The sequence below is a fragment of the Gnatocerus cornutus genome, chromosome 5 (genome assembly GCF_029298725.1).
Source record: "Gnatocerus cornutus isolate USDA-ARS CGAHR chromosome 5, icGnaCorn1.1, whole genome shotgun sequence".
In the NCBI taxonomy this organism is placed as follows: Eukaryota; Metazoa; Arthropoda; class Insecta; order Coleoptera; family Tenebrionidae; genus Gnatocerus; species Gnatocerus cornutus.
Genome location: NC_142237.1, coordinates 19592510 through 19605673, shown reverse-complemented (window position 1 = coordinate 19605673; position 13164 = coordinate 19592510). Strand labels below are relative to the sequence as shown.

Here is a 13164-nt window from a genome sequence, read left to right as displayed (position 1 = left end):
TAGATGGCGCACATGTAAAAATTAAAAATAAATTCAAATTATTATGTAATGTTGTTAATTTTTACTCATTTAAATGAAAAAGTCATTTTTTACAAAACTTCTATAAAAGTCTCATTGTTAGAATAAAGCTATTCTATTTACATTTCAACGCGCACCGGTCAATTTTTTGCCCTTGAAAATGATAGATGAAGTCCAAAAATTTAGACCTTTCACTTTTATTTTCCTCACATCTTTCGATAAACTCATTTAAAACCGTTTTTCTTTTTTAATCCACATCACAGAAAAACGTGAGTATGTCTTATCGAATCTCGTTTGCATTCAGATGGAATCCAGTCAATAAATTAAAGTCGACGACAGTTTTGCGTTTCCAGGAACCGAATCTTGCACGAACAACCACTCAACTTGTTTTAAACAAATCGATCGTTTTATTCGAAACCGCTGAACTTTTGAAACAGTGAACAATGAACCCTACCCTTTATTAAATTATAGTTTTACAAATGCTGTACTTAGTAAAGCGAAACTAGAATATAAAAGCAAGAAGCAGATTTATAATTAAATACATTCGTTCAACTTATCACAGGACATGAAATATATAAAATCTTTGGCTTTAGCCTAAAAGTAAAAAAGAAGCGCAAGAATAACCAATTTCATGATTTTAACCTTAAATTTTGTCAATAGTATGGCAATTTATTTATTACACAAGTGACTGTAGCACCTAATATCTTATAATAGGTGCTAAAACAAACCGAGATCTTTAGTATAAAAATATTGTACACTTTCAAGTGTACAATTGACTGGAATTAAATACATTTAAAACTAGATTTAAGCGTTGTTAGGATCTTCTTCTTCTTCTTCACCTTGGCGGCGATATCTCGAATTTTGTGATGTTGAGGTGATAACACTTGTTTGTTCATCTGGTGCGACTTGAATGGGCTCCAAGGGAGCTACGCTGCAAAAAAGGTTTTAAAAACATTTCATACTTTATTAGTTTACAGAAATGACTTTGTACTGTTTTTTTTATAAATATTTACTTTGTGTTTATTTGTCGTGCCAACTGCTCCGCACCGGGAAGCCTTTGATGAAACTGATTGGTTTGAAACATCCCTGCAGTTGGCGGAAGTTGGTACTGGTCAGGTACCATATCTTGTTGAGGGGGGTAGTAGCCATGAATAACTGAAAGATAAAAGTGACGATTATTTAAGATCCTTGGAATGAAAAACTTGAGTTTTGAGAAAGGATGAAATAATATCTAATAAATCATTATTACGTTCTGTAGCACTTTATCTCTAATGCAAGTAAATATTGTATATAAAATGAAGTTAATCCTTATCACTCGCTTGTCAGTTACAATTATTTACATAGCACTTAGATTGTTATCGCGATGACACAATAGTCGTTTCAACAGACGCCACGAAACGAAATTGTTTTTTCCAACAATTTTGCGATGAAAAGTCGGATTTTTACCCATTCGATTGTTGACTGTTTGACTAGTACTCGGACTTGATTGGCTGTGCGAGTTGGAGTTCTTTGGTCTTCGTTTCCTCGTTTGTATTCCTTCCTTTTTCATGCTCAGAGGTCTGTTCACCTGCAATTATCCCACTATCAGAAAAACGACATGAATGAAATTATCTTGAAAAACGTAACAGATATTATATCTTATATTTACCAGAGATTTTTGCTGCTACTATATCAAAGTTGATAGTATGCATCAACCCCGGATAAACTGATATTTTGGAACAATTGAGATATCGTATAAATATTTTGTATCTTTTAGATTAGTCACCAGACGGCTTGTCTGATTTTTGCTAAACAGTTTACTGATTATGCAAAGTAATTTTTATCTTGTTATCACGGCGGCTGAGAATATCAACGAAACGTGAACGGAAAACTGCAAAATTTCTTTTTTTTATATTATTCCACGTGCTGACTATAGTAGAAGCCACTCGAGCTTATCAGAAAATGAGGGTGTGTTTAGCTTGGGTTCCGATATTGACATTTGTCGATAAATAAAAATGTAGCTGATATAGGTACGTTTATTGTAACTAAAAAACCACCGGGAAAATATGTTTGTTTTTCTGTCGAATGAAAATAATGTTAGACTTGAGCAAACAGTGATGGTGCCAGCGAGCTTGACGTCACACACTCGAGGCTCGAAAAATTGGGAAAGTTCTGACACTGTGTAGACTAGTCAGCAATTTTCAATGATTTAAAAATCAGTAAAACTGAATTTGATTGTTTTGGTGTTAAAGTTGCCTGAAATTTCCCAATTTTGATACAAGAATTCAAATGTTGCACGTCTGTGCGGGCAATCTCTTGCACAAATAAAAGTTTGATAAGTGATCAATTAGTGTACTCAACTAACAATAAACTTGAAATAGTGTAAAAATTAATATCTTATCTAGACGATTACTTATGAGGGGAATTTTGAATATATGGTGTCCTTACAATTGTCTACAGATTGGATTTTTTGATATGAGTTCTCTAACATTAATTACACTGTAACTTCGGCTTAGGTTGTTGAATCAAAATTGTATTTGTAAAAGTTTAACAAAATATTCTTATAATTTAGGGAGTAATTGCAGAAAAACGATTTAGACTTTAAATCTACGCTGAAATTTTATAATTTTCAACCAGCAATTGCCGACAAACGACAGAAATTAGGACTTGGCCGCAAATATAAGCTGTTTGTGAAATAATAGCTCTTTCTTGGAAATAACGATAGGAAAATAATAGAACTGTATTTTCATATTTGCACTGCATTATTGGACTAAGCCATGGACCACAGGAAAAATGTTAAAAAAAACTCCTATTTCACATTCCTGTGCATTTGTTATACAGAATCGGAAGCAAAAATTTGTTTTTAGGCGACTTAAACTGAAAATGGAATTTTTAGGCCTTAAAAGCGGCCTAAAAGTGAGTCTTTTCTGGCCGCAAACATTTTCGGCCGATCTATGGTGGCGCCATCTATCCATAGTTTCGCATATTACATCAAGATACCGATATTACACCCAATTATCTGGGTAAAATCAAATCGACAAACTGCTGTAAAATACAACAAAGACTGAATTATTGAAAATGAACATGGATAGCAGTGCTGCTGCAACAACATCAAAAAGCACATCAAACCTAATTCATACAAATTGTGAAGCTACACATGCCGAAGCTGCAAATGTAAATAAAGAAAATATGAACTTTTTTGAAGGATTTATAAAGATTTACAATTATTCAGTTGTTATAAATGATTAAATCAATAAATCATAAGTAAAAATTAATTAACTAGTAAATTTAATGATGTCGCCTACAAAATTTTGTGTGTATCACGGCCAAAAAGTGCCATTTTGCCCTCGCCTTCTTTCTGGCCTCGGCCATTAAAAAAAGGCTCGGCCAAAAAAGAAACACTTTTTGGCCTTGGTACACAAATAACTATTTTTATCACCAGTAATTTTGTCGTCGCGACGCTTTAAAATTGTAATCTGTAAATTTTAGCCATTTTTGAGGCATAGTGGAACCAAACGCTATTTTTTTTAATACATATAAATCAGTTAAACATATCTCCTCAGTTGACATTTCAGATTTGTTTTTAAAATTCAAAGAAAAATGCGTTTTTATCAAATTGAACAAAATTGGAAACTATGCATACACCAAACGATCCTTTAGTTCACTTTAGATTGTAACAAAAGCCCTACGATCTTAAATGTCTTCAGACAAATAAATGAAATGATTTGTGAAAATTGGAATTAATGTAGTTTGCAAGTGTTTCGTCATGATATTGAAAACTAGTTTTTTTTCAAATTTAAAAACACAATTTGCATAAAATTTAAAATGAAAACAGAAACTTTTTTATCACAGTTATGTTAACCTCTAAAATTCACTTCTTGGGCGTCGCGACGCCAAGCTGACAGTAATAAAAAAAGCGTTATATTCTAGAACTTAATCAACCATAAGCTGTAAGCATTTGAACAAACAGCGCATATTTATTTTTCCACTAATTTTGGATTTTTTTTTAATTTAAAAAATATAAATTAGGCAATTTTGTGCTCTCATGTTACTTCAATCAGTTAGTCACAATTTTGATCACTTTTTCCATTATCAAATATATAATATACCTCGAATATACAGGGTGATTTTTAAAAAACGGCAGGCGTTGTAGAATTTTTATTTATAAACCGACTTCAAAAATTTAAAAAACAAATTACATGCTTTTTAATTTACTATAAACTGATGATTTTTTATCTTCTGGGCGATATTCAACTTTCTTATTTTGAATTGGCACTCATTTTTTTTTTCATAATTTGGAAGGTATTAATTTTCTTGATTCTGAAATGTGGAATATATTCTACTTTTACAAAAATATTTTTAAAAGAATTATCAAAAATGCAAAAATTTAGGCAATGAAAGTTAATAAAATCTAGATGCGTGGTGTCAATTAACACAATACCGTAGTTGTAATGTCAAAAACCAGCAAATAACAGAAAAAAAACTTTTTTTTTTAACAAGATGGGGCTACACCTTTCAATGCACGAATTAATTTAATTAATTAGATGTTTTTTCTGATTTGTAATGATTATTGTCTTTTGTTATTAATAATTTCATAAAAGGTTGTCATTCCTTTCTGTTAGTTGCAGCTTTTTGACATTACACTAACGGTATTCTTTTATTTGACACCATGCACCTAGATTTTATTAATTTTTTTATTGCCTTTTTTTTCAATTTTGATAATTTTTTAAAAAATTTTTTTTGTAAAAGTAGAACATATTACTCATTTCTGAATCAAGAAAATTAATATCTTCCAAATTATGAAAAAAAAAATATCTAAAAATTCTGAAGTTTATAGTAACAGTGACTGCTCACTGCCCAAACGAAATCTGCAGAGCGGGCTGAGTAGCGACCGCCCTTACAGTTCATCAAACGCTCTAGTGCGGTTATGGCTTTGGCAAACCCCATAAACATAATAACCCTCAAGTGGTTGGGTCTTATCTGCCTTGAAATGAACCGTAATAAATATTTTTACCCAGTTGGTCAGTCTTACAAATCGAAACAATGAAATTCCTCAAAATACGACTTGAAGTGCAATTATATGAAACTTACAAATAGAATTATAATAATTAGCTTATAACTCGATTTATTGACACGGTGAACTTGTGGAATGAACTTATTATCTCACGTAAACTATAACAAGATAGCCAATTATTCTGTTTTATTTATTTTTAAGATATTCGTATCTCAACTTGTGGTTGAACTACCTCATCGATTTCGATAAATTCCATGTTGTCGCCATTTTCTTGAAGATCAAATTCGTTGTGATTCCAAGGTCTCAACATAATGATTCTTTAATTATAATAAATGTAGTTCTAATTTTATATAAAACATACCTTTATGAAAATAAAGATCTGCTATTGTTAGTCTTGAGAAAGACTGTTTGAAATTCGAACTCGAAACTCAGGAACCAAAAAAAATACAGAAAAAGGGAAGACACACGTTGACGAAGCTGAATTTTACTAGAAACTGATTCTTTTCAAAAGTGTAAGCACTAAATAAATTCTCACCCCCACATTTGCCCTCTTACTTTATTTTTAAACCGACATAATAAAAGAAACTGGAAAGTCCCAAAAACTTGGCGTCTTGGTGAGTTTATATACCTGAGAAAATCAGATTATACCATCCGTTTTTATCCACTGTCCAAGAAAATCTCATCCCCTCATTAGCCCTTTCTTTGCAGTTTATGAGGGTCAAAGATCAAATATGCCGAAAAAACATTGAAACTTCCGGTAATCCAGAATTCCTAGACGTGTTTTGAATGTTGTGTCTTGATTATTGTTATCGGTCAGCTCTATTAAGTATAGCAATCAATAAATAGACATCTAAAATCAGATAGTTTTAAAAATTGATGTTAATTTATTAATATATTCATCGCTTTATATAAATTAATGTTGATGATTTGTTGAAAAAGAATCATTTTAAAAACTTTTTCCTGTATTCATATGATTAAAAATAATTGTAATTGTACCTAAAGTTTCAAATAACTGCTCTATCAGAATGATAAACGCTAGCTACTTTGAGGAGTTTCATTGTTTCGATTTGTAAGGCTGACCAGCTGGGTAAAAATATTTATTGCGGTTCATTTCAAGGCAGATGAGACCCAACCACTTGAGCGTTATTATGTTTATAGAGGTTTGCGGTAAGGTGACTGTAAACGATTTAAAAAGTCAAAGCCATAACCGCACTAGAGCGTTTGGTGAACTGTATATTCAAGCTTTTGGTATAACATGGCATTGAATTTTTTATTGACTTTGATGGTCGTTATTCACACCCATTCAATAGCGTCAAAGGGGTGGCTTCCTGTTTCAATTCCGTATGAAGGCTACAACCGAAAGTTACATTTTCCGAGCAAACAGTGACGCGAATGAAAGTAAACACGAATAACGGAAATTTGTTTAAATTCACGAAAGAGAACTTACCCCGTGTAGCTTGTAATAGAGTCCACAAGCATTGCAAACGGGCTCTCCCTGATTGTTCCTCCTCCAGAGCGTGGTGGTGCCAGTTTTGCAGTTGGCGCAATTAACGCCGTTTCGTCTTGGTCCCGTCTGCTACATGAAAAAGTCTATCACATTCAAAAACCCAAAAATTAGTTTAGTACTTGGCATAAAGTTAGACCTCTGAATTCTTGGAACGTGAACGTTATCATTAAGTACACAAAGACGACCTATTTTTGCCAGAGTACATTTCTTTACGCAAACATGATGTAGTTTATTCCGTTTTTTCTACTTTGGCACGCCATGATTATTCAGTTTTGGCGAAAATAAGTACGTGATGAAAATCAAGTATCGCGACATTTGATAATAACTTCTACTCGTGCTTATCTGAGGTCCAAAAATAAGACACTTTGGGAAAATTTTGCGACAGGCAGGTCGATGTGACATTTAACAAATAATTAGTGCGAAGATTCAAGACGGACTGGTTTAGTTATCATCGCTTCTCTAACAATATCAACACACAAAATTTCGTATCTTAAATTCCAACTTACCGCCTGTGGTTTTTTGGTTGGCCTCACTGGCGGTCTATTAACACCATTAATTTTGTTATACAGACCGCAAGCATTACAGAGATAGTGACCGGTACCATCTCTACGCCAAAGAGGAGTAACACTGGCACCGCAATTCACGCATTCTTTGATATGTACCTCTCGATATGGTGCTCTAGAAGAATCCTCGACGGACGAACTGTTAGGCCAAGTCGATGGTATACTCGAAAAACTTTGGGTACTATCTGGTTGGTGAAGTGGTACGGTCTGTTGGTACTGGAACTCAGTGCCACCAGAATTTGGCCACGGTGGGTTTTGAGCGGGGTATGAGTACGAGGCTCCGTTTGCGCCTAGTAGTGTTACTTGGTTGTTAACGCTGGCATTTTGCACTTCGAAGGTCTGGAAAAAATTACGCTTTTCACGGTTTTGTACCATCAAGATCAACATTCATACTTAAATTAACATGGATAATTAAGTTTGTTAATTATGCTGTTATCTAATCGGGATATCTGGGGTTCTGATTAACGTTGTGATGCATAATAAATTATTACTCCATCGCAGTATAAACAACCACGTCTTTCCGCGTTGGTAATAGTATATTACGCAACGTGTGGGGTAAGAAGCCAATTGCGCACGAGGGGAAAAATTGTGCGCGAGGCGAAGCCGAGCGCTATAATTCCACGAGAGCGTAATTGACCTTACCCCCGAGTCGCGTACTATACTTTTTCTACGACTTGCTTTCCCGCAGTCGTGTAATGTTTTTTGACATTTTCGACATGGTATCATCAGTTGCACTAACTGCTTGTGCCGGAATTTTGGGAGTGTAGCTTGCAGTTCACACTCGGAGTCACTGATCATGATGAAACACACCAATACAAATTGCAAATGTCAATTTTGACAAATTTTTATGACATACACAGCAACTGCTATTTCTCTGCACTATTATGTAATTATATACAGGTGTCCGGAAAGTGGCGCACCACCTTGAAAGGGGGTAATTGGGTGGTCCTCCAGAGTACCAAAAAAATGTTAAAAGAAATTCCAGACTCTCTGTTATCGCAGGAAGACCAAAAGAAAATTAGGAAAATGGCAACATTGCTGAACTTTTCCTCCAATAATTTAAATTTCTAGTATTCAAAGCCATAGTAACGTTGCTGTGGTATTGTAACTATGGTTTCAAGTGAACGATGCCACACTGATGGAGATTGTTGATTCAAAAACCTTGTTAACATTTCTTGCAAGATTTTTCCGATTTTCTTTGCACCATGCCTTGTCGCAAAATGCCTTTTAGGTAACAAATTCATTTAAATGTAAACTTATTGCACAGAAATCGTTAATTTTCGCATCAAACTTTGCCTCTTTAATCCATCATATCTCGAAAAATTGAAGACATGGGTTTTTTTTAACATTTTTCCGGTGATCTATGATAGTTTTACGGTGGTGCGCGACTTTCTGGACACTCTGTATATTACCCACTGGTCATTACATTGCAGTGTGTGTAACCATGGATTTACTTTGAAGGACAACCGTTTGTAATTTATAGATTACTATAACAGGAGTAGAAAAAAAATTTTCTACTTTGGGAATTTGTAATCTATTGGTACTACCTGGAAAATTTTGATTTTGTTGACGTATTTTCCATTGATTGACGCGAATTAAGTTATTTTTTTAATGTCAGGTGTACCAATGTCTATCACTAAGCACAAGATAATAAAAACACTCACCTGATATCTCGATGAGGCAAGATTAGGATCAGTATCTCTAAAGAGAGCAGTCGGTGGACTTTCAGCTCCTGCTCTATCCACCGTGTAATTAGAATACTGACTCTGGTACTGGTGGTGCTGCAAGTACTGACTGGCATCATTCGCGTACTGTCCACTATAATGAGGATTGTTGACATTGTCCAAATCCGCGTACTCTGCCGAATCTATCGCAATCGAAGTATTTGTTGGCATGTCCAAAGTAGTGTAAGCAACAGGTTGTTGATGGTACTCATTCTGGGTGACGAAACTCTCCGTAGTGATCACACCTTCAGTCACATACACTTGCTGTCCAGACTCTTCATAGCTTTGCTCGGTGGTACCTTCTTCGTAATGCACAATCTGCTGGGCTCCTTCTTCCGCTTGTTGCTCGGGCGACTCTGAAGTCTTCACAATCTCTTCTCCGGCGATCTGTTCAATCCTCGCTTCATCCGGAGACTCTTCTATAGTTCCCGCTGTTGTTATAATCGGTCTTCTTATAATAACACTCGGTGGAGGCTGTTCGTTTTCAGGTTCTTCAATTTTCGGTTTGATGTCTGCTGAAGGCGGCGATTGATTCGGCTCCATCGCGAGAAAAAGAGACAGCAGTGACCTGGAGTAGGAAACAATTGTTTTAAACAAAATATCGTCTACACGGATCATCTTATTTTGTTAACACGGCAGAATTGTACGTTGTTGGTACTTTCGGTAAACACAATGAGAGAGATAACATTTTTGGGCGTGTAGAAAACGCCGTGTTTGGTCTTGTCGGCCAAATAGTTAACGCTAATTTCAGTGTGGCTTGCAAAATGATTATTTTTTTGAACTACAAGGATTGTACAGTGGAAGGTGCGAACGCATCGTCGGAAGATGATGATGTGGATATATAGATTTGTTTGAACAGTGATATCCGTTTTCCGCCACGCGAGTTCTGTTGAATTTACAGAAACTGGTTGTGAGTTTGTCTTATTTGAGAAGAAAAATGTCTTGGTTCCTTAACGAAGAACAATATCACGCGGATTTTACATGACTCATCCACCGAGGTTAACAGCGAACAAAATAGAAATATAAATAGTACTAATAAATTTAATGCAAACACTGTAATCTTAGTTTTACATATTAGGCGACAACCTAAATCCCGTTTCCAACCTAAATCCTTGCAATAAAATGCTGCCACAAGGTCATATGCGGTGGTAACAAGGTACCGATTTCGCCCTTATTTGATCGATGAGATCAGTGCCAACTTTATACGCATGGTGGCTTAGTTTATGCAGATATCAAGGAAAGTGTTCAATTTTTTTTAACTTCAACGTACCTAAGTTTTGAGGAAATGAGTTCGTTTTAGCCCATTTATTTAGATTGTCTTAATTTTTATAAAATTATGAATTTTTAAAGAGCAAAATGTTGTTCAAACTTTTTGGTTTTGTCAATTTTTTTTCTCCAAAAACTACAATACAATACAATTTGATGCATCTAGGAACTATTATTTCCAATTGCAAATCCTATATAGTCTTGAACCATCGATTTTGCAATTTTTGAAATCTACATAAATACTAAGTGACCCAAAGATACTATTGAATTATATAAAAATCTTTTTATTGTGGTCGTGTTTGCGTAATAAAGACGCATCAAAAGTAAACAAGCCACATTTGGACTTTTAGAACAATTTTAGACAAACTTCTCGGAGCTCAACGAATCCCGCCCAAATTCGGAACTACGCGCCAAATCCAAAATTTCTCGACTCAAAAGGCTTTCACTTGAAAAATCATCTCACCATTCATTACATACCCAAACTTCGACGATAAAACTTATCACAAGCTGTCTACGCTTCGATGTCTAACATGAAACTGATTCAAGCTCAGGTATGATCCAATTTACCTCAAACAGTGCGCCATTTTGATGACATTCATTGACAAACAAGATGGCAGACGCTTATTTAAATGATCGACTCAGGACGTACATTGCAGTTTTAGGAAGTAAAGATCGATATAACCGAGGGAATTCCTTACTAAATATTATTAAGATAATGCTATCTTGGTGATATTGTCCTTAACCTCACTCGGTACGTAACGTACACTAAACTGTTATATCTCTTACAAGTAAAACATTGTAAAATATGTTGTAAACAAATTTAATCTAATTTGTTCTTGGGGGCAGATAGAAATCTGAGATTTTACAGATATCAAAATTTCACTAGTCGGAGCGTGGAGCGGCAGCTGTAGAAATTATTATCAAGCATAGGAGTCGGTATTGATACAATATTAAAAATTCCAGCAGGCTGATAAAATAGTGGCCCTGTTATTAGACTTTTTCGTGATAAGAAAAGTCAATACAACTAAAATTAATGCCAAATTTGGAACAAATTCTTAAAACTATTATTTAACGAACTAAATTTTATCTCATATCTGTCGATAATGTTAACAGTTAGCTTAACAGTTAAGGGTAGCCGTATTATAAAAATATCACTAGTACTATTGTAGAGTTCAACAGGGATGGTCTATGTTACTCACCAAAGGGCAAGGAGCTGAAGAAAGATGAAACTAACTACACTCGAAAGAATCGAACTGATTTAGGCAGAATTCGGCTTACAAATGATCCGCCATTATTGGGCAAATATAGGTAGATAACGTATTGATATTTGAACGACAGCTCTTATCAGTTTTATATAGGAATTACATAGCGTTATTACACCGAAAACTGCCTCACTTTTGGTGTTTTATGTGGGGGATATGCTTTCATTTTCTCGCTTCTGCATAATATCAAAATTTTCTTGGAAATTGCGATTATTTACAAAGACTGATAACAGTTACATGCGTAGACAATTAGGATGCCCATTATTGCGAATGACGACAGAAAAACCTTGCGAAATCGTACTTTTCTGAATCACATAGATATCAATCAAAACGACAGGAAAAGAATGATCTAACTGTAAAAAAATACAATTGCGACCAATAAATTCGAAACGGAAAGCTTTAAGCTTCATTTTTCGGTGAACTTGGATTACTGACTTTTTTCCTCCTTTATAATCCAAATGAGATTAAACTGCGAAAACAGGGGTTGGCACATTTTTATCTATCCCCCAGAATTCTAGGTACATAACGCAAAAATTGGATATAAATAAAGATGACGAAAGGCGACAAATACGCGTTGTGCAAATCCTTACCACGAATTGTGGGCTTAAATTTTTGAGCTTTTAGAACTTTTAACAGTTGTGCAGGCACGAATCTTTACCGTTTTCAACAGAATTTTATCAGAACAACTTTCTTCTTTGCCGACATTCTTACAAACAAATGTTGCAACAATTTCCACGTCTCACCTATCAACTAATAGAATTATTATTTTCAGATATCGTATCTTGTGTGATATGTTAACAGTTAAGTTAACTGTTTGGGGTATAAAAATATGAGTAGTATTAGTTTAGATCTCAAGAGGGATGGTCTGTACCAGCGAATTTGCCCAAATTTGGTAAATTTTTTGTAGTCATGAGCGTTACGTAAGAACGAAATGAGGAAAATGTTAGGTACTCACTCACCAAAGGGTGTGGTGTTGATGATCCTCGAAAAAACGTTAGATGGACAGTGATGTAGTTGCAAAGGTGTTGTGGGCGTTAAAAGAAATTGATTTTACTTTACTGGAAGGGCGAAATTAACTGATTTTAGCAAAAACCGGATTAAAAATGATCCTCCATATTGGAATTATTGGGTAAATATAGGTGGATCGATTGGTGACATCATCAGCTTATCAGTTTGGTACTTATAGGTACTGAAATAATAAAGTTAGGGATGAATTTAGCTTGATTTAGATGACTGTCTTCATGCAAATATTACAATTGTAATTTGTTATAAAAGTATTTGCTTCTGAATAATCTCTGCAAATTTCTTGGTACTCATAATTGGTGTTACTCACAAGGATGTCGGCGATAACGTAATTGTAAATTATGCTGGTGGAATGTTTAGATTTCTCAGTTTGTTTTTTTGAAGCCCTTTTGTTGCTTTTCCTCCTATTCAGCAACAGTGAAATTTCAGATCAATTCTGGCAGTTTTCAGAATTTAAAACGATTAACGCGCTGTGTTCAAAGTTTTCAATTTTCTAAAAGAAATTACTCTAATATAATTAGGGCCGGTTGCAAAAACATGGTTTAAAATTTGAACCAGTTCAAATCTGACTTAACCCAGGCTTAAATGATTTTTGCGTTGTACAAACATTTTTGAGCGGTTCAAATACAAGTTAGCACGGTGTTAAACTAAGCCAGGCTCAGAGGTGGAATAAGCCGGTGTTCAAAGTGACAGCTGGATTTGTGAATTTTTAAATTTACAAAAAATACACAAATTTAAATTCAAAATTCAAATGAATTTAAATCCCAGATTTGAAACCTACGGAAAATTCTGCATACACTGATGTATA

General features: G+C 34.5%; 1 protein-coding gene across 10 annotated transcripts; it reads right to left on the bottom strand.

Annotated features, from left to right (window-relative positions):
* Window positions 1-455: 455 nt before the first annotated feature.
* On the bottom strand, window positions 456-12447 carry LOC148175524 (uncharacterized). Of its 10 annotated transcripts, none has more exons than XM_088036561.1 (7): window positions 12289-12447; window positions 8746-9373; window positions 7025-7420; window positions 6459-6587; window positions 1465-1585; window positions 1032-1173; window positions 456-949 (listed from the first exon to the last, which is right to left on the bottom strand). In XM_088036561.1, exons 2-7 carry the CDS (start codon window positions 9346-9348, stop codon window positions 823-825), a joined length of 1518 nt encoding a protein of 505 aa, XP_087892687.1. In that variant the 5' UTR covers window positions 9349-9373; window positions 12289-12447; the 3' UTR covers window positions 456-822. The 10 variants fall into 10 exon arrangements, with proteins under 10 accessions (XP_087892687.1, XP_087892684.1, XP_087892685.1 ...); XM_088036558.1 differs by having other exon boundaries at window positions 12293-12447; XM_088036559.1 differs by lacking the exon at window positions 12289-12447 and adding an exon at window positions 11992-12075.
* Window positions 12448-13164: the final 717 nt, after the last annotated feature.